Raw genomic sequence first — 22211 nt, forward strand, 5'->3', positions numbered from 1 at the left:
GGGTCCTGGTAGAGTTGGCAAAAGCAGGTTCTGGCTATATTTAGAAAGTAAGGCCAGTAGGATTTGGGGAGGAGCAGGTTTGGGGAGGAAGGTGGGGGTTCCACTGAGGACATGTGAAGGTGCAGATGCCTGGTTGGTATCAGGTGCTGTCACACAGGCGTGCGTGAGTCTGGACCTCAGCTGCAAAGGCAGATCTTAGAACAGGAGTTGTCGGTGTTGGGAAGGAACTTACGGCTTCGGTTGAATTCTAGGGGTGACGTTGCTAGGATAGTTGACGGGCATTTCTTTTCTTGAGTTGCTGGAAAGGTCTATAAAGAATATAAATACGTGGCCACAATGTGTATCTTCTCTGCATAATATTCGCTGAACTCTATTTAAAAAGCCTTTACAGATAAAGTGTTCTGGGATATCACTTTTGCTCTCCATTTTTCCCTCTAGGAAATCCATAGTCACTGAAGTAATTTTGGTTTGGATGTGAGAGTTTCTCTTCCAGGAAAAGCCAAGTTGCCAGTTCTTGAACTTGTCACTTTTCTGGTTTTGCACCCTCAGGGAGTCCTTACAAAAGCCGAACACCAGGGGGAGCTAGTGTCCTTACTTATACAAAGGCTGGCCCACCTGTCGGGAGATTGTAGCCCTCATTTATTTGATTTATTTGATTAACATGTGCATGTGTAACATGTACACCAAAAACAAAGACAGCTTCTCTTTTCTCCATGCAACTGCTGCTTATAGGATTGACCTTTTAGCACAGAACATGTCGGAATTGTCTTTAAATTGGTCGTTTCAAGCAATGCTCATAACCAAAGGCAATAGTATCTGAACTTTGAATCCCTATTAGTGAGTCTGATATCTGGGAGCTTTTTACAATAAGCATTCGTGATTATATCTGATTTAGGATATTTGAGAAAGAGTACAAAAATCTAAATGTAATGTAAATACCTCTGGGTGATTTGAATGGATAGCAGGCCATGGGAGCCTGGACTTAGGATCTATATTTTCTCTTCTGTTTCCGTATCACCAGGCATTAAGCCAAAGGAAAGGCAAATAAATGCACAAAGGCTACATTACACATTATGGAAGTACAAAACTGATACCTTTGTTTAAAGGTTTGGAGCCACTGTATCCATTAAGGATACATTTGGAAGGATACATTAGGGATGCATTTGTCTGAAAGGAGACATGATCTTCATTCATTTTTACCTCTGAAATAATTTTACTTTTGGGGAGGGAAGCAGTCTTCATTTATACCGGACCGTTATTAAGTCGACAAGGTTAAAGCAGAATCTCTTTAATCCCAGGAAATGGAAACCTGTAATTAACATGCTATCAGCTGTTTGATCTTTCCTGTCTTTGGCACCCATGATCTAAAAGCCACTTTGACCACAGTGATCCTTTCTTGTCAGTCCCCACGTTCCTCTTCACTGACCATTCCAGTGTTGCGGATGCGAATGGGGCAGGGGGTCAGAGACCACAGTCGACGGGCCGAAATCCAGTCAGTCCCCTGCCTGTTTCTCTTTCCAGATCACAGGCTAATAGGGTTGGTTTTTATTTTTTACACTTCTGTGGGGTTGAGGAAAAAAAATCAAAATAAAACCTCATGATGTGTGAAAGTTTTCTGAGATTCAAATTTCAGGATCCATGCGTAAGTTTTTATTCAAGCAGTCATGCTCATTCTCGTACATGTTGTCTGTGCTGCTTTCACAGTACAAGCGCGGGGCTAAGTAGTTGTGACAGAACCCACCTGGCCCGCAAGGCCTTAAATATTTACTATCTGGCCCTTTACAGAAAAAGTTTGCTGATCCCTGGCACGGACGGTATGCTGTTTACTTAGGATAGCTCTTAGGACTGTTCCGTAACTGGATATAGATAGTCTCAACTATTTATTACTTTTGATAGGCTTTGCGCCTACTCTGTGGTGACCGAGATATCATCTCATTTATATATGTTTCATTAAGAAGTAATCAAGTCCCACAAACACTTCTTGGAAATGTTTAAATATCTCTAGCACAGTTAAAAGATTCTGCAGAGGGGAGCCTGGGTGGCTCAGTCGGTTAAGCGGCCGACTTCGGCTCAGGTCATGATCTCGCGGTCCGTGAGTTCGAGCCCCGCGTCGGGCTCTGTGCTGACCGCTCAGAGCCTGGAGCCTGTTTCAGATTCTGTGTCTCCCTCTCTCTCTGACCCTCCCCCGTTCATGCTCTGTCTCTCTCTGTCTCAAAAATAAATAAACGTTAAAAAAAAAATTAAAAGATTCCGCAGCAAAGTGAAAAAAATTATTTATTTGGAGTGAATCTTCCTTGAGTTTTTATAACTTTAATTGGATCACACAATGAATGCTGATGAGTCCATTAAAAAAGGAATCCGTCTCTTTAAATAAAAAAAAAGCCATACATTTATTGCATATCTAGTAGAAATACCAGAATGTCACAAATACAGAACAGATCAGCAATCCTGCTTTAATTTTCTCCAAAACATTTAAAACCTTGATTATTGACATACTGAAATTGGCATACATTTTTTTTTCATGCAGTGAACAGAATGGCAGATTGCTCAGAAATCAGTTATAAATATTAAATTGTATTGAACATTCATAGTAAAAAATGTTGTAAAGTGCTGAAGTCATGTAAGTCTGCAAAACTGCCACAAAGCTCAAAGTCCTTTTCAAGCAGTGACAGAGATTTGCTTACATCCACCATTCCAGGTGTGTCTGTTTTCGACACTTTGTCATTTTTTCCCCCACCCCCCCAAAGTTTTACAGATTGTCCTATTTCTATGGCTGATAAAATGCTATACAAAATGTAGCAGGTGGTGATGAACTACGCCACTTTCATTTCAGTGCAGAGAAATATTCAAGCTTGTGTGTACCTGTAACCAAACTAGGCTTGTTATATTTTTTCCCCCTGAGTTGTCATAAATTAACAGTAAAGATGAATCAAAGAGCAGTGAGGGACCATCACCTGCAGAGTGAGATTCATTACATGTAAGTAAGTAGCCCCCCTGTGACCCTCACACCTGCCCTCTTTATGGAAAAATGGTAACATGACAAATTCTATACATGTAGTGTGATTCCGAAAACAAACAAACAAACAAACAAACAAAAAAACCAAACCAACAATGACCAGTTGACCTGATAACTCTGGCAACTTAGAGCAATCAAGGTTTATGTAAGATGTAAATGGCGACTTGTAACGTACGATGGTAAAATACGAAGTCTCTGCTACCCCATGTGAAATACAGAAATGCTTCAACAGTTAGCTGTTGAAAGGAAGAAAAAAAAATCAGAAATGCTTCAACAATTCAATGAAATAGAATTCCAATCAAAAGGAGATCCTCAAGTATTCTTAGGTGATAAAACAAATTATTTTAAGAAGCTAAGGCGATTTGCTATTCATTATTTTTTTTTCCCCTTTAACTAGCACATGTGGCCTTTAATCAAATTGAAGAATCATTATAACCTGGCCCTTTGATGAGAGTAACTTTCCAAGAGGTCTGAGGCATTTCAAGGATTGCCAAAAGGAGGTAAAAATGATGCTTAGGTCTCAGATTTTACTTCTTTTGATTATTTTAATCATCCTAGAATAACTTAATAATAAATAGTGGATTAAATTAAAGATACTACAGTCACATATTTCGGAATAATTAAAAGCAACAGGAAACATATTTTTGAATGCCATTCTGTATATTCTGTGTTGAAATACTTCTGGTAATGACTGGCCATAGAAAGAAGTGGTAATCTTCACATTTATGAAGTTCAAGTTATATATATATATTTTAGAATTTGTTAGCCAAACGTTTGGTCTTAAACTATACTCCATTCCCATGGAATAGTTGAAAAACTGAGAAACCATGATTTGTTAATGGAGACCTCAGTGTTTTCCAAGGGGTTTTAAACAATTTGTTCCTATTTCTGAAAATGAGAAATTTGAAAGGTGATTTAAGATTTTTTTTTTTTTTTTTTTTTTTTGGTGGCCAATTTCATTTCAGCGATCTGGGCTGATGGCATTTTATAAGATCGTTGTTTATCACATGCGAGAGCTCTTAAAACCACTCTGGCGATTCACGTCACTGTCTTAAACTTGGAATGTGAGCCAAAGGGTCCTTCTTTGTATCTCTTATTGCTACTGAAGACAACCAGATTGATGTGTGGAAATTGCTGGGTTGTTTTTGTTTTGGCTTAAGACACAAGCAAAAAGGAAAACTTACAAGGGAAAAAAAAGAAAAGGATGTTGGTCGTGTTCACATACACATTCCCTTTAAGATGTCATTTGGAAAGTGCACAGAGCCGACAGCCCCCGTACCTCCCCGGGTCCCCCCCCCGCCCACCGTCCGCCCACCTCCCGGCCAACAGGGTGGCTGGCGTTACTGCAAAGCATGTCATACTGGCTCCATGGTCACGTGAACTTTATGCTCATTTTTCCCGAGGTCCATTTCGAGAAAGTCTTCGGGTATGTCCTGTAAAGCTTTCCCACGAGGATTCTCGGCCTGGGCCTCGCCTGCAGGATGACGCTGGCATGGTCCCTTTTTACAAGGTCTCACAAGCGCGAGGCACCCAGCAGCCACAGACGTGCCAGCTGCACACGAGTAGAAAGCTCTACTGTAAATCTTACTCTGGTCCACCAGCAGACCTGAGAGAAAGCATTCGTATCTGTTAGCAACATGGCCACAAACCCTCTCTCACCCAGAAGCTTCTCAGTGGCTTAGCCTTCTGTGTTCTAGCTGGGTTTTCGAAAGAAAAAAGGGTGTTGAAGATATGAGTCTTCCCTAGACTGGGGAGAAGGGAGAAGTCAGACAAACGCACAGCTGAGACGGCTGGGTTGCTAGCTTGTTCTTCACGGGCTAATCTGTCCTCATGGAGCATACAACGCGGGACAGTTAGACGCATGCTTCTTGGAAAAGGAAACAGTGAGAAGAAAGAACTCTATTATTTTCACTTGAGTTCACTTTAGGGCTCTTTTAAGATGAGGCAAGATTTCTGTCCTAATAACTTCTGAGGACCTATTTCCGGGGCTAAGGTGTGAAACACACCCAAGTCCTTCCGCCAGGAAATATCGTGTAGTGATCAATTAAGTATTTGCAGAGTGAGTTCTGTGCTCAGTTTCCTCACACCCTTCCTAAGAAGGGCAGGTGACTTACAGAAGTCCTTTTGTGCTGTGGTTCCAAAAGTCAGAGGGTAATGAGTGAGGTTATACAGCGATGGGTACCCCTTGAGCATTTACAAGGCAAGATGGCAGCCAAAGGTTGGGGCAGCCTGGACTGCAGACGGAGCTTCTAATCCTGACTTGGTCACTCATTTACCATACGATTGTTGGCTTACATGCTTTGACCTTCAATTTCCTCCTATTTAAGTCAAGAGAGCTGGCTCAGGTAATCTCTAATCCTGTCAGCTCTGAAATTCTATGGACCATATAAAAACCAGTAGGTTTTAAGACTCTCACAAGAAGCCAGCACAACCCATAAGGGGATAGTAGACAAGGGCTCGGATTTCGTGTAGGTAAATTACCTGCAAGAGGTGGTCCCGCCAGTCCTGATATGCTCTGAATGAAGACATAGGCTCCCGCCGCAGAAGACATCTTCTCGATCCCCACGACGTCGTCTTCGGCAAGCAGTGGAATGTGGGTACCCCCTACCGTTCCAACCATGAACCCAAAAAATATGCTGCATGACATCAGACCCCAGAATTCAGTAGCGAAAGTAAAGGCAAACAGAGACACAGTCAATAAGATGACGCAGATGAGCTCAATGTAGATCTTCCGGATGGGCTCTCTGTTGAAGATGCAGCCGGCCCCGATCCTTCCAAAAACTTCAGCAATCGCCATGGTGGACAATAAGAAGGCAGCGCGGTCCTGTTCGATGCCTAGACTAATGGCCAAGGGAATGATGTACAAGGAAGGTGCGAAGAATCCCAGGGTTGCAAAAAGACCGAACAACGCATAACAGATAAAACTTGTGTCTTTCAAGATGGAGAAGTCCAGTAGAGGGGCTTTCTTATCGCTCCGCTTGGAGCTGGCCTTCACCAGCTGCACATTGGCCTTCGGCCCCAGTTCTATGTTGGCGTGACTAGGCACATTTTTTGGTGAGGTAGTTAATTCTACTCCTGAGTCAATGGAATCTATTGAGGTGCGTGTTTTCTCATTTTCGAGCATGCATTGCACTTCTTTCCGGTGTTCGTGTGCGGTTGCTTTCGGGGACCCCGGTCCTTTGATGATAATCGGTCTCAGCAACGCCCCGCAGACGACAATGTTCAGCTGCAGCAAGCCCACGAAGAGGAGACTGTATCTCCAGCCAATGTTGTCCTTCAGAGCCGTGATTGCTTGAAGAGGCGGGGGCGAAGAAGAAAGAAAAATCGAAGGTCAGAAAACAGACTCGAGGCCCAGGAGAAAATACCGAGCAGAAATAAGGGTTCCGGTTGAGTACTAACTTCGGTAAAAGTTAGGACTTGGCAGTGAGTACTTGGCAGGGTGAATGCGGTCCGCCAGTACTGTATCCTTCATTCTAGGCTTTGATGCTGTTCTGAACCGATCAGGGGAAGAAGTGCACAGGGATTATCAGATGCAAACCCAAACCTGTCAGCCTAGGTCCCCAGAAGAGCTTTGGAGGGTGCGTTTTGCCCGGTGGAGGCACGAGAAATGAAGTAAGCCGGTGACCTACTTCCAGGTTTTGGCGAACAGCAGCCTGCAGGCCAAGTCCAGCCCACTGCCTGTGTCTTTGATACTAAAGCTTGACTGGAATGTGGCCCCGCTCATTCGCCGATGTGGTATATGGCTGCCTTTGTGCTGTAACCCGCAAAGTGTGAGGGGTTCTGACAGATACTTCTAGTCCGCGAAAGCCTTAAGTATTTACCGTCTGGCCTTTATTTTTTTTATTTTAAAAAAAATTTTTTTTTTTCAACGTTTATTTATTTTTGGGACAGAGAGAGACAGAGCATGAACGGGGGAGGGGCAGAGAGAGAGGGAGACACAGAATCGGAAACAGGCTCCAGGTTCTGAGCCATCAGCCCAGAGCCCGACGCGGGGCTCGAACTCACGGACCGCGAGATCGTGACCTGGCTGAAGTCGGACGCTTAACCGACTGCGCCACCCAGGCGCCCCCCCGTCTGGCCTTTAAAAGACAGAATTTCCTACGTCTGAGCTACATCGCTATGCATTCACTCATGCAGTCTTTGGTGGTCACGGATTAAGTAGAAAGATAAACGAAGCATCTGAGCTCACGGTGATCCCAGAATTCCATGATGACACAGTTCTACAGTTTCTATTCTGCAGACTGTCCTTTACTGTGTGAGTCCTGCTCCTTCCCGCCAGGAAAGCTGGGTCCCGGGCTGCTGACCAGGGGCAGGCTGGACACTGGAATGGGAGGTCGGGGGAGACAGCTGCAGGGGAGCCCCACAGCAACAACTGAATAATGCAGGCCCCCCGCAAGACCTTAAAGTATCTTCGTAATCATCCCAGAAAGGCTAAATGATATTCATTAGAATTTTATGATATTCTAATTCTTTGAGAGCAGACAGGTATGAAGACATGGGAAGCTGGTTATGCAGAAGATAGGCTGAGCAAGGCAGCCCCACATTCCGTGGGGGGGGGGGGGGGTGGTCCAGTTACTTTTATAGCCTGTTTTCACACCTTTCGTTCCTCCCATTAATGTGGGAAACTTCAAACTGCAAGATATTTTAGGCTTGGGTATTTTGAGAAGCTTTATGCTCATCTGGCAAAAGTGGGTGCAATATTCCTCCCTCCATTTACCTTTTTTTTTTATATAAATATTTATTTTGAGAGAGAGAGAGAGAGAGAGAGAGAGAGAATCTGAAGCACAGAGCCCGATGCGGGGCTCGAACTCACGAGCCATGATCTCATGACCTGAGCTAAAGTTGGATGCTTAACCGACTGAGCCACCCAGGCGCCCTTCCATTTGACATTTCTTGGGTGCCTACCAGGTAGCAGGGATTTTCTAGGGAACAAAGCCCAGATGCAGTTCCTACCCTCAGGTCATTCACAGACCACTGAGTCTCCCTGCAACATTAAGTGGACAGAAAAGCAGAAAGAATGACACCAGGGTGTGTGACTGCCCGCCCTTTGCTTAAATTCAACAATTAACATTTTCCCTGTCTCTCTGCCTTCCTATAGACCTGTATGCACACACACATTTCATTTTTCTCAACTATGTGAAAAGCTTCAGTCACTAGGACACGTTACCCCTAAACACTTCTACATTAACTCCTTCGCTCAAAGTATAATCACAGACACATTCTTCAAGGAAACGGCAGAGTAAGAAACGAATCTGGGTCTCCGAGGTTAACCGTCTGTTGCTGGTTAGAGTGAAATTTACCTGCGGACACTGAGATAGCAAGTAAACTAGGGAGAAAAATTTTGCCGCGAGATTACCTACACACAGATAATAAAGCTAACTTTATCAGCACATTTTAAATCCACACTGAATAGGGTTCTTTTGACAAAGGAAAGATAATAGTATGACCCGCCTCAAATTATTAAATTAGTTATTTTGGAATGGATGTTTCCAGCCTTCCCACTGAATGGGCGTCTTAACACCTGTTGACCTATTTAGGTCAACTCGGATTAGTATTAGAGCGGAGGGATTCCTAAAACGGGATGAGGGAGGACAGATTCTCAAACTGCGCTGCAGGAAAGAAGGCAAATACGGGTAGAGTCAGCCGACTGTTGGCCAGAAGAGCAGAGGGGCTTGCCCAACCCGCATCCGTACATGGACCACGAGGGTCTGCCTACCTGGGGCGAAAGCGAACATAGCGAAACATTCTCCCGTGGAAGCAATTGCAGTGACCATGGAGCGCCTTTTGTCAAAGTACTGGGATAGAATGGTGACAGTTGGTAGAAAGCTAAAGCAGAATCCCAAACCTGAAAGAGAGCCAGAAAGAAGAGTGAGCATCACATACGATTGATTACAGAAGGGTGCAAAGATCTGGGATTATTGTGTTTTTTGAATTTTTTTATTTTTTATGGAAAAAAAAATTTTTTTTTAATGTTTACTTACTATTGAGAGACAGAGAGACACAGCATGAGCAGGGGAGGGGCAGAGAGAGAGGGAGTCACAGGATCCGAAGCAGGCTCCAGGCTCTGAGCTGTCAGTACAGAGCCCGACGCGGGGCTAGAGCTCACAAACTCCGAGATCATGACCTGAGCCGAAGTTGGATGCTTAATCGACTGAGACACCCAGGTGCCCCTGTTTTTAATATTTAATTTAATGTATGTATGTACATACGTATTTTTAGGAATTACTTAGGTTTTTTTTAATATTATGTGCCATGTCAGATAGACATTTTTGGTTTCCCCAGAGATTTTTGTGCCAGCAAATACTTTGGTCACGATGCGTAACAATCTGAAAATAATACCAAAAAAGTTAACCACCAGACAATCGAACCTCTTGGAAATCCAAACAATACATTTCCTAAATGATTACTGGGTAAAAGAGGAAATAGAGGCTGCCTTTATAAACTATTTGGTGAGGGAGGGGTGTTTATTGTATAAATCGTAAGTTCTGGAAGCCAGTGAATTTCATTCTGGAAAAAGGTGCTGTAGTAAAAACTAAAGTAAGATAAAATAAAAGGTTTCAGGGGTGCCTGAGTGGCTCAGCCAGTTAAGCGTACCATTCTTGGTTTCGGCTCAGGTCATGATCTCAGTAGTTCATGAGATAAAGCCCCAAGTCGGGCTCTGTGCTGGCAGTGCAGAGCCTGCTTGGGATATTCTCTTTCTCTCTCTCTCTCTCTCTCTCAAAATAAACTTGAAAAAAAAAAAAAAAAGGATTTCATTAGAGGTCTAGAAAAGTTGTAACAGTTCGTGGATGCCAGGAGTATAAAAACTGTTTCCTGTGTTTTTTTCCCCCTATTTTACGGCATTAAAAGAATTTATATAATTCACAATGCACAGACCACTGTTGAATATAGTTCTTATATAAGACTTGTATTTAAAAGAAATAAATGGGGGCGCCTGGGTGGCTCAGTCGGTTAAGCGTCCGACTTCAGCTCAGGTCACGATCTCGCGGTCCGGGAGTTCGAGCCCCGCGTCGGGCTCTGGGCTGATGGCTCGGAGCCTGGAGCCTGCTTCCGATTCTGTGTCTCCCTCTCTCTCTGCCCCTCCCCCGCTCATGCTCTGTCTCTGTCTCAAAAATAAATAAACGTTAAAAAAAAAATTAAAAAAAAAAAGAAAGAAATGAGCTTTGATAGGTGCAGAAATATATGAAAAGTTGTGCAAATCTTAACTAAATACATATAGCATCTGTTAAGCAATGTAGGGACTGCTTTTAATGTTTATTTTTGAGAGACAGAAAGAGAGACAGAGTGTGACCGGGGAGGGGCAGAGAGACGGGGAGACACAGAATCCGAAGCAGGCTCCAGGCTCCGAGCCGTCAGCACAGAGCCCGACGCGGGGCTCGAACTCACGAACCGCGAGATCATGCCCTGAGCTGAAGTCAGATGCTTAACCGACTGAACCCTCCCAGGCGCCCCTGTAGGCACTCCTTTGAGAGGGAAAAATGTTTCCTCAGACCCCGAGACAAAGTTTACCATGCTTGCTTTCTCCCCTACGGCCCAGAAGTCTCAGACTCCCACTTTGGAAATACCCGCTAAGGAAATTCCCATCTTACTTGGTGAAAATGATGTCTTTGGGCTGCGAACTAATGCAAAAGAGAAGTTGTCTTTCTCATTGGTAAATATTAAAAAAGAAAAAAAAAAAAACAAAAAACAGTCAAAAACTCTTGGGCACTGAGAAGAGATTCCCGTATCCCCTGGAGTCTATCCAGCCCAGTTTAAAACCACCGATCTGGGGCACCATTAATTTTAAAGGAAAAAAAGAGAAAGAGAAAAAAAGATACATGTTGGGTTGGACCCCCTCCTTCCCCTTCCTTGTTTTTCAAACGGAGTATTTGGAGGACTGTGGAGCCCAGGAGCAGCACTTACCGGATATGATGCCGATTGAAATGTACATGTGGTACAGCTTCCTGGAAAAGGAGGCGGTCACCATTCCCGTGCTGACAAGCAGGCCCCCTGCCACCACCACGAGACGGTGCCCAAAACGAGTGCTCAGGACAGCAGAGAGGGGAGCTGCAGCGAGAGACCATAATGCGACATTTTAATTCCCAGAGGCATGAACATTAGCCTTCTTAAGATTCCTTCTCAAGTCTTGAACGTGGAGAGATGATGTGCGATATATAATACATTTCACACGATGGTTATATTTGTTCAAACGGGACAGTACATTCTTTGGGCTTCTTAACGAGAAAGCCAGAGTAATAGGATAAAACATATGGCTCTATTTTTAGATGAAAGCGACGTGGGCTCTCCATGAGCACCTATAAAGTTAGGTATGCATGTCATGTGTGCTATTCTGTGACAAAAACGGGTTTTCCTATGATGGCTTGAATCGTCTTCGTTTTCTATACAGTCACTGCTTTGGATTCTTTTTTAGAAAGCTCCCTTTGGGGTCAGTTTCTAGCTCAGTTTCATTTGACTTTTCTGAAAATGATGTGAAAGTACAGCGAAGGCTCAGTTGAACACCCCACGAGGAGGCTAGCTAGGGGCGAGCGAATTCAGAGTGGCTGATGATCATTCACTCATTCGCTTAGGGTCCGTACTCCATATCCTGCAGAACACTTAGGTCTGGCAGATCAGTTTCCTAGTGGTATGTTATTTAGGCCAACACTGATACTCACTTGAATATACCAAGATAAGGGAACCATTGACAATTGGGTAAGAGAGCAATACAGAACATGCTGGATAGAGAAGCAAAAAACAAAACAAAAAAACCCCAAAACAAAACAAGAACGACTAAATTTATTCCATTGGGGTGAGTCCATATATAACTCTTCTGTTAGTGGACTATAAACCAATATTGAATAGAGCTCATAACGAAACCACTCTCATCGCTGTTAGGTGGCCCGTTGGTGCAAAGCATTAACTCGTATCATAATAGCATTTAGAAGAATGATCTTCTGGTATAATAGTATTAACGGGAAATTTCTTGTTGACTGTATCATTGTTTTTGATTATAAAAGAGCTCAAAGTGAAGCTCTGGCATCTTTTTATTTGAAGAATGCCAAAGGTAAAACTTTAGTTCGAATGCACTTACATTGTTTTGCTGAGTAAACTTTCCCCAATTAAAAAAGTAAATGTCTTGGGGCACCTGAGTGGCTCGGTCAGTTAAGCGTCTGACTTCAGCTCAGGTCATGATCTCGCGGTTTGAGCCCCGCGTCGGGCTCTGTGCTGATAGCTCGGAGCCTGGAGCCTGCTTCAGATTCTGTGTCTCCCTCTCTCTGCCCTTTCCCCACTCATGCTCAGTCTCTCTCTGTCTCTCAAAAATGAATAACAGTAAAAAAAAAAATTTTTTTTAAAGTAAATGTCTTCATACTCATGAAGACATTCATATTTCATGAAGTAAATGACTTCAGCTGGAACTGGAGAGCTCCTCTGGGACGCTCCCAGGACACTGTACGAGGAGTAGTAAGAAATTCTTTACTCGATAGGAAAGAACCATGGAGCTGCCTCTTTAAGACATTATGTGGCTGAAAACTAACTACATTTAAAGACAGAAAAATTCAGAGATAATAGTTCCACTGTTAGGATATTAGGGTTAGGGAAGTGTAAGGTCAGCCCCATTAACTTTCTGAGGTGAGTTCAGTGGCCGTGTTTTCTTGGAAGCCCTTGCCGTGGCCCCTGATAGACAGACGGACCGTCCTGAGAATCAGGCCTGTAAGGGACCTAGAGACAAGTAGGACATTGAAAATTATACTCAAACATGGGAGTGCAAGCTGGTGCAGCCACTCTGGAAAACCGTATGGACCCAGCAACTGCACGACTAGGCATTTATCCAAGGGATACAGGGGTGCTGTTTCGAAGGGACACATGCACCCCCATGTTGATAGCAGCACTGTTGACAATAGCCAAAGTATGGAAAGAGCCCAAATGTCCATCAATGGATGAATGAATAAAGAAGATGTGGTATATATATACAATGGAGTATTACTCGACAGTCAAAAAGAATGAAATCTTGCATTTGGATGGAACTGGAGAGTATTATGCTAAGTGAAATTAGTCAGAGAAAGACAAAAATCATGACTTCACTCATATGAGGACTTTAAGATGAACATAAGGGAAGGGAAACAGAAATAATATAATAAAACAGGGAGGGGGACAAAACATAAGAGATTCTTATGTAGGGAGAACAAACAGAGGGTTACTGGAGGGGTTGTGGGAGGGGAGATGGGCTAAATGGGTAACGGCCACTAAGGATTCTACTCCTGAAATCATTGTTGCACTAGATGCTAACTAATTTGGATGTAAATTTTAAAAAATAAAAAAATAAGAAAAGTATACTCAAACCCCATTTTCTCAGAGGCACTCTGGTAAGCCAGTGAAATCCTTTAGGGAAGCGGCTGTCTGCATTCAGAGTGTCCCTCCTGGATAAGATTTGCAATTTTACATTATATCCTGATTGACATCCTCTTGCTCTTCACGCATCCACATTTACACGTCCCGACCTCTTTCCTAAGCATGCGTTTATGAGACCAGGGCTAGTACGGCAAGTAGTTTTGCTGTTGCTTCTTCAGAAAATGACTACATAGGACGGGGCTTTACTGCGGGCCTCAAAGTAATCTCTCGTATCCTAAGACTATGCATACAGTAGGTTTCTAGTGCATGTGCGTATAAACTGAAGGCCATCAGGGCAGGCAGATGGGGCTCTCTCCTTCAGCGCCTCTTGTTACTCGCCATCCCCAAACCCCTGAAAACCCTGTTACTGAACTGAGGCTAGAAAGGGCCCATGGGCCATATGAGGAACGCATTGCCAATATGGTGAGTACATCATGTAGTTAAGCCAATGAAGAGCGGCACATGCTTCCATATCATTTAAACAGAAAGAGGTACCAACCTGTGAATGTTAAGACAAATACACATATTGATATGACCCACGAAATCCTGCTGTTAGATTCATTAAAACTGTCCATTAAGTCATTGAAGAAGACGCCAAATGACTTGATGATGCCGTATGTAAAGACTTCAACAAAGAAAAAAGACACAGCCACCACCCAGCCCCATCCTCCGTCAGGCACTTGAGTATAAACATTGGCTCTGGAACAAAGCTGTGATGTCTTTTGGGTCATTCTTAATCTGAAATAAAAAGTAAAAAAAAAAAAAAAAAAAAAAAATCAGACCAGCCAATAGCATGAGAGTTGATGATTCTGCTACTCTTTAGCAAACATAACAGATAAGGACTACTTACCACATTTCTTAGGGTGATGAATATTTGAACAATGTGCGGTTACTATAAAGTCTCTGGATAACAATTGCACACTTATTTAATTGTCACAGCTGGGAAGTCTTCCTTCCAGATTCTTTGGGAGCTCCAAAGACTTGTATCGTATACAGAGCCCCCAAAGAATCTGGAAGGAAGACTTCCCAGCTGTGATAATTAAATGGGGAAAAAAACAAACAAAAGGGATCAGAACAGCGTAGTTAGAGGCACCCTGAAGGATACAGAATGGCCACCAGACCCGAGTATTGATGCTGACCTTGAACTTGAAGACAAGTTAGGTGTAAAGGAAGCGTGGGTTGATCATAATGTTGATCAGAAATGAAGCCTAGGAAAAGGGAGGCTAAGAGGCAAACACTGACAGTCCATCTAGCATCTTCCATAGGATAAATGTTTGTGGCATCCTATGTGTCTCTGGCTGATGCCCCCAGCCATTCAGATCATCAGCTACCTCTCCTTCTGATTATGATCTGGCATTTTCCATGCGGATGTACCTACACGAACAGAATGTAACCATCGTGAGTAAGTTCCTCAAAGTTAACCACTACTTGATGTGTTAGCAATTGACACATACTCAGTGACCGAATAGAGCACTGAAAATTTGCAAGGCCTGGGCGGCCAGTGAACCTAGCCAAGTTGCCCTGACCTCAGTATGCTTTTGCATGTGAACTGCCACAAACATCAGAACAAGCAGACCTGTGCCTGTAACACCACCAGTAAGGGGAAACACTATACTTAACATTGGAGGGAGGGGGGTTGACCTTGCGTCTTCCCCTCTGGGAAGCGTGCTTTCAGAGCCTCTGCAGTTACGCGCGCTTTGAGACGGTGATGTGTTTCTAGTCCAACCCAGAATTACTATCTGTAATAATGAGTCCATGGCCTTAGAGCTCTTGAATTTAAGAATTCTCTACAATCATACAGTTGTGTACAGGTTGAATTTTCAGGATGCACGGGTGTCCTTCTCCTGGCCATTAGGTTGTCGTGTTCAAGTACTAAGGCAGGTTTTATTGATGTTGGAGGGCAGCTGAAAAATAACGGGACACAACCTCATCTCTCCGGCGGACTTGCCAATTTTTGGTGTTGGGATCTAACCACATTCTGAGTTAACTCTCTAAATCATAAAAAGCAGCAAATCTGACCCAACTTAGTGTCCTTCATCCTATCGATGGTGCCATTCGCACTGTAGACTGGGACTCTAAAAGGACAGTATACGCACTCTTTGTCCTTCACTGTTAAATATTTGATTGAACGAAATAGGGCATAAGATGCTTAAAAAAAGCTTATGCCCTCTGCAGCAAAGGCCTCTGCGTTTTGCTGTGTGTCAGTGCATCCTTTCTCAGAGCACATACAAAGGTGGGAAGGCCAGTTAAATGGATCAAGATGTAGGCTGGGCAGCGACAGAACAGCTTGGCATCAGCCTTCCCCAACAAGGAAAGCAGCTGATTTAAGACAGAAGCCGGGAGCCCTCCCGCAAATGAGGTTTTCACAACACCCCTCCTTCATCAGACTTTCAAAATCCACTCCCAAGGTGAGGCAGCCGGGGCAGGGGTGTGAAAACACTACTAGGCTGAAGGTCTAGAACCCCCCTCCCCCCAAAAAAACCCCACAAAAAGTACTTCCCAGTAATAGGGTCCATCTAGTATTTGGTGTTTATCCCTACAGAGAGGTGTTGGGGGAGAGGGAGAGGGAAGTGGTGGGAGCTCACAGCTTAGGTCCTTAGCTTCACCCCTTCCATTTCATCCCCCTACCAGGCTGTTAGTTTGGACTTTTCCTTGTGGAGCCCAAGACGCCTTTACTAGCCTAACTGGCTCCGTGTGTCCAGTACGATTAATCTCTGAAATGCTGCACTGTCATGACATTTTTCTGCTCAGCCTTTTTCAGTGGCTTTCCTCTTTCTGAGGGATAAAACCCATGGATTAGCCTGGCTTTCCATGCCTTCATCGTTGGACCCCACCCTATCTTTGTAGCCTTCTTGCTTCCCGTTCTAAGACTTGACTCAGGCTGCAGTCCAAATGGACTCCTCCCTGCCCGCTAGTCTCTAACCACCTTGCCCATGGCCAGGCCCTCTCCCCCGGCTCCAGGGACTGGTTGCCCCCCTACTTTTACAGCTGGCACCTGTCAGACCCTGCTCCGTCAAATCTTCTCTCTTCCATAATGCTTCCTCTGACCAACTCAACCTAGGGGGTTCTCTTCTTGTGACAGGTATCACTTAGTAATGGGGTGTTGTTTATTTGTGTTTACCTTATTTGCTCACGGAAATAATAGGCTCATGGAAAACAAACCGTGGGGCCTTTCTCTCTTTGTACCTCCTTCTGCCTTCCTGCCCCCAGACCTTTCACACAGCTTGTATTTATTTTTTTCAACAAAGTACCTAGGAGGGACCAGACCCTATGCTAGGCATCAGGGATACTACGGTGAAAGACAGAGGGATGGCCTCTGTCTCCATGGACTTAAGTCCTTGTTGACGGTAATGATAGGAACCCTATGACTGAAATGCATAGTAAAACCACTTGGCCATGTCCTTCCAGAGTTCACATTTCTGACAAGCAGTTAGACTAAGTGGCAATGAAGTCCAAGGACCTCTGGCATGACTGTTCTAACCCAGAAGGGTGCTCCTAAGATCTTAGGATAAAGATTGGGATAAGATTGATAAAGGCAAAAAAAAAAAAAAAAAAAATTGATAAAGTCCCCAAAGACTGAATTTCTTTCTAGCCTAAAGCCTCCACAGGGTCAAGAGACAGTCTTTTTGTTGGACTGTATTTAGGACAAGATTGTAGTTTTGGTATGAAGAGAAGATTACCTATCCATCGGCAGAAGACTCTGGTGATAGGTATCTATCTCACTCGTTCTTTGCATGTTACGATCTGTGGTTTGAACGTGCAAAATGGGTGCACTTTCCACCAACCGGTAGCCCGGAGTGGTGTTAGAATTATAGAATGTTAGGGAATTTAGAGCTCATTTGTCCGTCTCCTTGTAAAATCTTACTCATTTTTCTTTACAAAAGGTGGAATCTAGACCGAAGAGAAGGCACTTGACCACCGAAACTGTTCAGAATCAAATCTGCTGTCTCCCAGCGTCGTCCCGCCCTATCAGCCTAAGGGACAGCATTTTAAAGGCCTGGAAGGGGCTGTTTTAGGCAGAGATTGGGAAGAATTTCTTTCAATGATAAGAGCTCTCTTGACCTCCCTATGTAAAGTTCCATAAACTGTGTCACCACTGAACTGCGTGACCTTGAGAAAGTCAAGTGCACCTCTCTGGGCCTGAGTTCCTCATTAGTCAAATGGCAAGGTTGGACTGGAGAATCTTTAAGGTTCCATTCAGCTTTACCAGTTTATACTGTGGTACTCAGCACCGAGTTCTATGAATCACCTGATTCCCCCTGGGCAAACCTGGTGGTCCAGGGAAAGCCGGGAGCTAGGAGGAAGGTGCAAATGCTAGATGGTTCTTGCAAATGTGGGTGAAATGTAGTTGGACACTGCTCAGATCTGATCTTTGGCAGCTGGTTGGAAGACAGCAGACTTGACTCTATGTCTATGTTCCTTTGGTTTTTTTTTTAAACTTTGCTTTACATCTGTGCTACTCTCCTGAAGCTAGATCCAAATAGAAGTTTCACCCGCACTGTTAGGGTTTTGGAGGACAGATGCTTTCTTAGTATTATTACTGGGGACATCATAAAGCAAAGATGACACCCCCAAACCCACCTCCTCCAAAGTGTATGCCTTTATCCTCCTAAAGCATCCCACGTCCTGTTATATTTATCGTTGGAGAGAAGACCACCATATAGAATAATCATAGAATAACCTGGTTTCTAGAACATACTGGATGAGAACTTCTGTGTTCTGCATGTAGGATCACACAGGGCAGGCACCTACAAGGGCAGCCAGCAGCTCTTTCCAGACCCAGTGCCCGGCAGCGCGTCTGGCACCTAGTACGTGCTCAATAAAAGCTCCTTCGACAAAGTAGGAGTCTTGCCCTACTGCTGAAGCGGTGCCCTGCTCTATCCCTATGAGACCCAAGTGAGAACGTCCCTGCTTGCAGAATAAATCCCTTCCTGGCCTCCTCTCCTTATGTCCATTCATTCCGCAGGCCAACCGGCTTAAAAGTGTCCACCTCCACAAGGCTAGAAACAAAGGCCTGAATTTTGAACTCAGTTACTTAGAATCCTCTATCAATTCCAGGATACCAAATACCGCCTCGGTTTTATGGCGATGCAAACTGATCTTACGGGAAGGGACGCTGGTTTACTGTGTGGGGGTCTAACAGGTGAGGCAAGCTGAGTGGGTGAATCACTCTGCTCCTTGATTTGTGTTGTCAGCAGGTAAACAGAGTGTTGTCCCGATCTTTCCCTGCCCTAAGAGGCTACGGTTCTAGGACAGCCTTTGAGCCGGACTTGGTCCGAGTTAGACTTTCATCCTCCACTCTGGAGTCCTCTGGGGCCAAAGCCCACGCGTTTGTTGTCTGGAGGCCCTTGGGCATTATTTGTTGAACGTCTGTCTACCATTAACTGGCTGCACAATCTTGGGGAAATCACTTAATCCCCAAATTTCATCATCTGTAAAGTAGGGACTAGCCACAGCAGACTTGAGGGTCCCAACTGTAAAGTTCTATAATGAACGGGGCTTCCTGGCAGCCGAGCCGCCTTCTCCCTGATGTTTTCCCAAAGGAAGTACAATGACAAAACACGCTGGGCAGGCTGAAATATTTCCTATGAGCATTTGGTTGTCTTCACCTTCAATAAATGAGGATTCTGCCAAGGTGTGGAAGTCTGCTATAGCTGGGAATTTCACTGTGATTTGATCTGTTGAGTAAAGGTTTGATTTGGGGCCATCAAGAATGCAAAATATTGGATTATTATAGACCGTCAGAGCATCAGTCCAGGGTCAGTTTAGAGCAAAGTTCAAAATGCAGGCTTTGGATGGAACGGTGATGGCTGCTGGTTAAAGCCGAGCAGGGCTAGGCTCTGTTCTTAAAGGCGTAGCCTGGAGAACAGTTTTTGACAAGCCGTTTCCCCCTCGCCGCCGCCCCCCCCCCCCCCCCCCCGTCAAAACCAGTCTGCATTCAGGTAAAGTTCATCTGAATTCTCTACTAAAAAAGTCCCAAACCTAACCTGGAGGTCTGCCTCAGCAGCTTTGAAATCACTGGATAAAACCAATTCACCCATTTTACAAGATCATGATGTTGAAATCTGAACCCCTAGTTTAAGTGTCCTCCTCAGGGGTTCCACTGAGAAAAAGTCCAGTTTTTGGAAACCACAGAAGGAAAACTCACAGTTAGTGGTACTCATTAAGGCAGAAGGCGCTTTTCCACTTGGCTGCATTGTTTATTTATGAACTGGAACTCTCTATCTTGGCTACCCTTCCCTTAATTATGAGAAGAGGTATTTCTTTATCCCTGGGGCAGGATGTATCGTTGACCCCCCAAAATGCCGCGTACTGGTGCTTGGGACATGGGAAGAAGCCTCACTCAGAAATCTCAGCAGAAACACATGGTATTTTTTTTGCAGAGAAGACACTCATGTTCGTAGGATTTGCAAAACAGATTAACTGAGAAATCTCATTCTCGGGGTAGAAACCATCTCCTTCAAGAAGGAGCCCGCACGGAGTGTCTAACTGTGCAAACAAAACCAGCTTCCAGGTTGTCAAGCTGTAATGCTGCTTCCCCAGTTGGCTCCGGGGAGCTTAGTCTCTTAAGGCTAATGCCCCCTGCGTCTGGTGACATTTTACATGCCACCGAACAAACTTCTATCACCTGTCTGCTGGGGGGGACGGTGGGGATTTAATTTTTTAAAAAAAAGTAAAAAAAGGCAAAAAAAAAAAAAAAAAACAACCCCAGAAGGAAATAACCCATTTCCTCTGCAAAATCATCCTCCGCCACTACGGAACTGCTCAGCCACACGGGCGCTTTCCTGCGGCTGGCAGCCGCAACCGGGAACCTTGGAAGTTGAGCGGGACCAGCCGTCAGGCGCTGACAGCTCGGACGGTCAAGGTGTAGGACCCGCGCGCTCTGCCTTCCCAATGCGGGGTCACGTTGGCTGCCCCGGCAGTGTGTGTCGGCTTGGGGGGGGGGTGCGGGGGGGACAGGGATTCCCATTTGCCCTGGCGCTGCCTCAGTGGCCGGCCTGCGCGCGCGCGCGCGCGCGAGCCTGGGGAAGCTACCTCTGACATTTCGCTCCTGTGACGCGCGGGCAACTTCATGCGGAAAATCCACGCGGGGGTGAGCGGGCGCCCCCGACTCGCTCGATGGCCTGAAGCCCCCAATCCGGGACGGGGCGGGGGGGCCCTCAAAACCAATCCTGCCTCTAGCTGTTTTCCGGACCCCAACTGCCAGCCAGGGCCACGGACAGTCAACTCTCAGCTGCCCACACTGGCTTAGAGCGCGTCATCCTGGTGGCCCTGGGCATTCCCAACTGTCAGAGAGTATTTTTCAGAATAACGTCTCCAAAATGTTAAGATGTTAAGTCCCGCCGTCCTGCCCACCCCACACACCACCAGCCCAAAAAAAAAAAAAAAAAAAAGCTCCCAACACATTAAAAAAAAAAAAAACAACCCACCCCACAATCAAACTTTTAAACATGTAAAATAATAAAACCAACTCACCAAGTTAGAAGGGAAGAGAATAAACCCCAAAAGGCTCCCAATAAGGCGGAGGCTTGGCCTCCCCCTCCTTATAAGCCGCTCGGTAACATGAGAAAGGTTTAACCCCTTAGGGCGTGGGCCCGAGCCTACCGCAAACTGGCTCCGGCGGGTGAGCACCGGGCGCCCGGCCCGCAGCGCCCCGGCCCTGGCCCCGGCCCCCCACCCACGGCCGCGCCTCGGGCACCCCGGCCACACCCTCCCCCCGCCCCCCACCCCGGCCGCCTGCGCCCGGGCCCTGCGTGCGGCTGCCCGCGCCCCGGCCCCGCGTCGCTGCCTATCCCTTATCCTATACCGGCTGCAGCCGGTCTCCGCCGGCCTCGGGGGCGCGCCGCCGCCGACCATGTGCTGCGAGCGCCGAGCGCCGCCAAGGAGGGGGCCGGACTGGCGCGCGCGCGCCGGCCCACGTGGACCGGGGCCGCGCCGGGCGCGCGCCCGCCCCGGGCCCGGGCTGGGGGTCACGGAAGGTAACGGCGTCGCCGTCTGGTGCCAACGGCGGGGTCCCGCGGGGCCACCCCCGCCCCTGCCGCCGGGGTCCTTGGCACGCCGCCCCTCTCCCCCCACCCGACCCGGGCGCGGCCGTGCGCGCCTGCCCGACCGGACCCCGGCGCTTTGCTGCACCGCAAGCGGGGAGCGCGGGCGTGCTCGGGGCGCCTGCACCTCTCCTCCGGCACCCCCGGCCGGGCGCGCGCGCGCGCGGGGCCCCAGGGCCGCTTCCCTTCCCTCAGTACCCCCCCCCCCCCCGAGCGCCCACCGCCGAGTACCCCCGGAGGATTTGGGGATTGGCTGGGGGCGATTGGGGGTGCGGAGGCTAAACCCGCGCGGCGCTCGCGGCTGCGGCGGCTCCGCGCCAGCCCGGAGCAGAACAGGTTCCTTCCAGTTTGGGTGTGAGCTGCGCGCGCGGCGCCGCGCACCCCGAGTTCCTCCTCCAGCGCCCACTTCCCCCAATTTCGTCAACTCGCGCACGGTTCTCCTTGGGGGGGGGGGGGGGAGGGAGGGAGGGAGTGCCGCAGTGGGCCCCAGAGAGCTAGCGGCCCGGCTGCTACGAGTGCCTAGCTTTCCCCCTTTTGCAGCAGTAGCGGCGGCGGCAGCAGCAGCAGCAACAGCGCCAACAGCATCCGCGTTGCGCGAAAGGGATGTGAGCAGCCGGGCTGAGTCAGCATCCCCGGGTCGGGGCGCGCGCGCATCCTCCCGGCCAGGCGGCTGGCGACGTGCACACAGGTGCATGGCTGCCTAATCCGCTGGGAGCCCCCGGTACGGCAGGGACCCGGGCGTTTAGGGAGTACGTGCCCCTCATCCCGAAGTCCCCAACCCC

General features: G+C 46.6%; 2 protein-coding genes across 6 annotated transcripts in view; one reads left to right on the forward strand and one right to left on the reverse strand.

Moving 5' to 3' along the window:
- The window catches only part of ARSG (arylsulfatase G), a 109820-nt gene that overhangs the window by 2617 nt on the left and 84992 nt on the right, over positions 1-22211 (forward strand). The window lies entirely within an intron of this gene.
- Positions 4318-21039, reverse strand: SLC16A6 (solute carrier family 16 member 6). Of its 2 annotated transcripts, XM_086687838.1 has the most exons (6): positions 20861-21039; positions 13884-14122; positions 10919-11062; positions 8733-8861; positions 5498-6307; positions 4318-4622 (listed from the first exon to the last, which is right to left on the reverse strand). In XM_086687838.1, the coding sequence occupies exons 2-6, from the start codon at positions 14113-14115 to the stop codon at positions 4372-4374; spliced, it is 1566 nt and encodes a 521-aa protein (XP_086543964.1). In that variant the 5' UTR covers positions 14116-14122; positions 20861-21039; the 3' UTR covers positions 4318-4371. The 2 variants fall into 2 exon arrangements, with proteins under 2 accessions (XP_086543964.1, XP_086543965.1); XM_086687839.1 differs by lacking the exon at positions 8733-8861.

The sequence above is a fragment of the Puma concolor genome, chromosome E1 (assembly GCF_028749965.1).
Source record: "Puma concolor isolate L17-30 chromosome E1, mPumCon1.1.hap2, whole genome shotgun sequence".
NCBI lineage: Eukaryota > Metazoa > Chordata > Mammalia > Carnivora > Felidae > Puma > Puma concolor.

Excerpts from the sequence above, each read along its gene's own strand:
- SLC16A6 (XM_086687838.1), bottom strand. The coding sequence starts at position 14,115 with ATGACCCAAAAGACATCACAGCTTTGTTCCAGAGCCAATGTTTATACT. Across the intron at positions 11,063-13,883 it reads ATTTGTCTTAACATTCACAG|CTCCCCTCTCTGCTGTCCTG; the intron begins GTTGGTACCTCT and ends CTCTCGCTGCAG. Across the intron at positions 8,862-10,918 it reads TTCAATCGGCATCATATCCG|GTTTGGGATTCTGCTTTAGC; the intron begins GTAAGTGCTGCT and ends GCTCTCTTTCAG.